Raw genomic sequence first — 3924 nt, 5'->3', positions numbered from 1 at the left:
ATGATCGAAATACGTAGATTTTAAATTAAATACTTGAGATTATTGTGTTTATAAGTTGTATATACCTAACCAATATCAATTTTACATCAAATTCAAAGTAAGATCATCAATACATTTTTACAGTTTGTCAATAATAGTATAAATTACCATGTAACAAATTGTTTTCAAAAGTCATTCTTAAGAATAAAAATTCATAAATACTCATTACTTATAATAAATACTTAATAGTTAAAAGGCAGATGTACATGCATTTGCATATTTTTTTTCTTTAATAATAAAAGATGCAGAGTAGGATAGAAATTTATTTTGTGACCTATATAATATGAATTCAAAATGTTATGTTATGTTCCTTATATTTGCATATTTCGATCAAATGTTTAGATATATTATAACGACGTTTTGTCGAGCATATTTTAAAATTCTATAAAGCATATATTTAAGTTTTTGGAGCATGAACATCTGCCCTTTATTAATAATATTTGTTATTTAAAACAAACACCAAGGGTTTTCTATGCAAAGTTTATGCAGACATTTAAAGAATGTTAACGAATCTTTGTTTAATAAGTGCTCACTGTAAATATTTATTAATGATAAATTAATGAAAACGTATAAATGCTGTTTCTGGATATTTGAAAATGAAATTTGAGATTTTATACAGCAGTAAGAGACGAATGTATCAAGTCATTAGCTTCATAGTTATAATTGGCTCTTTGAGTAGCCATGTTTTCGGGTTTAACCTTGTGTAGCTGTTGCTCTATTACATACAATACTCCACTGACATAAAGGGCAATAGTTCCTGCGACTGCTACTCCATAGCTCCATCCTATATCATTATGTTCCCAATGTGGCATCCATTGTCTGTTTTTTCCATATACTCCAAATATTATCAGAGCAATACTACTGCATATAGCTGAAAATAATATTTTTAACACATTAATAAGTATGTTAAAAATTATAAGACAACATAACACAATGTCTTACCTGCAGCTATGTTAAGTATTCCAGCTGATAAAAGAATTTTAACATAACCTATATAAGCTCTATTTAGATACACATAAACTATAGTGTAGAATAAGCCAAACACTGTTAAGAAAACACAATCCGTAAAGAAAAACTGAGTAGCAATGTAAAAATCTAAGGAAAAAAATTTGTATTAATTTTAAATTTCACATTAAAGTATAAAACTTTATTTGTTATGGATGGAAAGTAAAAACAAGTCATAAACAAACCTTTAAATACAATATCAGAGATGGTATAATATTCTTCTTCAAACACCCACCAACAATTATGGAATCTTGTGTCGTACCAATGGCGAGGGTCCTTAAAACCTTTAAAACATACTACCCATAGACCTATGGGTGTAAACAGTTAAACAAATTGTTTTTAAAAAGTAAATACCTAATTTCATTTACTTTTCATCATAGTATAAATGAATATCTTAAGATTATTAATTTCAGAAACTTGTAACAATAATTATTATTTAACAAAATGTTATTAAAATGTTGTTTTATTAATTCCATTGATTATAAATACTATAAATCGCTCACTGCAGTACAAAATATGCTGCACTAATTTACTGTTAAACGCCAGAAACTAGATAAGATAGGTAATCTAAAGATAAGATAGGCCATCTTATAACCTGGTCCCCTAGTCATCTTCCAGGATCTAACCAGGATCGCTACTAAATTAGCGCAGCATATTTTACACTACAGTGAGCGATCTAAAGTATTTATAATCAATGTTAATACTAATAAAAAAGAACACACAAAGTTGGATAGTATATAAACTGTTATTATCAAAATGCTTGGTAAACCTGGAAATCTACTCGTGGATTATTTTAAATAATTTAATATTTTAATATTTATAAAACCTTATTATCAAATATCAATTGAAAAAAAATGTTGAGATATTTTTTTTTTGTGAATCAGTATTTTAAGTATGTAGGAAATGCAAATTATTATAATTAAGCATAGGCACTGTCTATCTAGATAAGCAAAAAAATTTTAGTTAAATAGAGAAAAAGGTGATTAAAATAAAATGTACAGCTTTGTATTCTTTTAGAGCATTTATCTAATAGATAGGTAATTGTACTTTCCAAGCATTTGAAACTTGCCAAATTTATAAAAATATTGCTATGTATAATATCTCAACATATGTCATGAGTTCAAGTTTCAACAGCAAAAGCTGCTTAAAAAAAAGGCAAGTGACCCCAATGGGTAGAAACCATCGGTCAGAATAGAAATTATTAATCATAATACAATGCATAAAAACCTAGCCACATAATCACATAATTAAAGCAGGATACATTTCAAACATATAGTATAAAAGTTTTATTTTATAGTTGCACTTTTTTTCGAATTTATCAGGTATAATTCACCAAGTTGATGAGGTTTTTTAATATTTGTTATATTAATTACCAAGTCATCATTATTAATAGCTACATTAATATTTTAATGACAAAAAATAAATTTGTTTTCATTTTATTTTATTCTAAATTTAAGAAAATTCACCAAGGTGATGTGATTTGTTATATTAATTTATAAGTGTATGCTTATTAAAATTAAAATTTACAGTATTATCACTATTGTAATAATTAAAAGTGCAAAGCAAACTATGTATACTTAATATTTCATATTATATCTTAGTCGTTATAAGGATTTACACACTTTATACATGTAACATATAAAAAGTTTTATCTGCGTATATTACCAACCCTGAATTAAAGACTTTCTCTGCTCATACCTTTTTTAATACAGTACAAGAGTGTAAAAATGAAGTACCTACAAACCATTTTTGAACCAAATTAAAGATATTTGAACGCAACTCCAACACATATTCTATCAAGCTTTTGTACTTAAATGAAAATCTTTCGTTTTGCAACAGGAAAAAAATTTACTGAACATAAGGGTCCAAAAAAAAAAATGTGAATTATTGGGCGAGCGCACATATACTAACACCCATCTATAATACTAACCAAGTCTTTCGAATTCTGGGTTCTTTAATTTCCCATCCGTGACCAACCAGCTCTTCGTCGTGAACGCCAACAGGACCAAAAAAGTTCCCAAAACCGACAGGCCAGCGGCCGTCAGACCGTTCCTGGACTTGATCATAGAAACCACTTGTACCTATAACCAGACGCTGAATAAAACATCAAGTTTTGAGAAGACAACAAAACTTACAAAACTTGGATGGTGGGAGTCGCGACGTCCGGTGATATGTATTTAGTAATTACGCTGTCGGGGACCTGCAAACTTATACTTTAAAATATTTATTTATCGATTACGATATAATTTCATCAAACAGCACAGACTATCAGTAGGTAAGCAGTTACGTCATGTTGCATTCCAATTCCGCCGAATCATTGTTAGTCTATAACGAACTGTTGATATCAATGATAATAATATGAAGATGTGAGTTGCCACACCTGACATCACTACCTACAGTTGTGAAAGAAGTTATAAAGGCGTCAAGGATAGGCAACCGAAATTGCATGCACGAAGCGACAGTATGAAAATATTCTAAGAAAAATATTTTAGTTAACGAATAATGATAAAAAAAGGTGGGTAAGTGGATTTCGCTCTGCTGTACAGTAGGTTACAAGTGGGTCACTGTATAATGGATGGTATTAAATTTGAATTCAATGATATAATATCATTGTATAAGAAAAACGATTCTGAGCGGAGACGGTTTGTCAGTCTAGGTATAAGACATAATATTATATTATAGTCTATAGTATTTAAAAAAAATTGACCTATAATAAATTCCAAATTAATCATATCATAATATCTATTAGATACTTATAACGCGTTATACATCAACAAAAAACCGTGGTACTATCATAGATATATAATAGTATACTTTAGAAGATTCAAGTACCCATCGAATAATATTATATAAATCACAACTAAAATAACTAAAATAGTT

General features: G+C 28.4%; 1 protein-coding gene across 1 annotated transcript; it reads right to left on the bottom strand.

The window, feature by feature from the left end:
* Positions 1-473: 473 nt before the first annotated feature.
* LOC107883632 lies at positions 474-3287 on the bottom strand. The gene is made up of 5 exons (XM_016804035.2): positions 3180-3287; positions 2975-3125; positions 1230-1352; positions 982-1134; positions 474-910 (listed from the first exon to the last, which is right to left on the bottom strand). The coding sequence occupies exons 2-5, from the start codon at positions 3108-3110 to the stop codon at positions 651-653; spliced, it is 672 nt and encodes a 223-aa protein (XP_016659524.1). The 5' UTR covers positions 3111-3125; positions 3180-3287; the 3' UTR covers positions 474-650.
* Between the last annotated feature and the right edge of the window lie 637 nt (positions 3288-3924).

The sequence above is a fragment of the Acyrthosiphon pisum genome, chromosome X (genome assembly GCF_005508785.2).
Source record: "Acyrthosiphon pisum isolate AL4f chromosome X, pea_aphid_22Mar2018_4r6ur, whole genome shotgun sequence".
NCBI lineage: Eukaryota > Metazoa > Arthropoda > Insecta > Hemiptera > Aphididae > Acyrthosiphon > Acyrthosiphon pisum.
The sequence above is the reverse complement of the archived record's forward strand: the minus strand, read 5'-3'. Positions and strand labels throughout refer to the sequence as shown.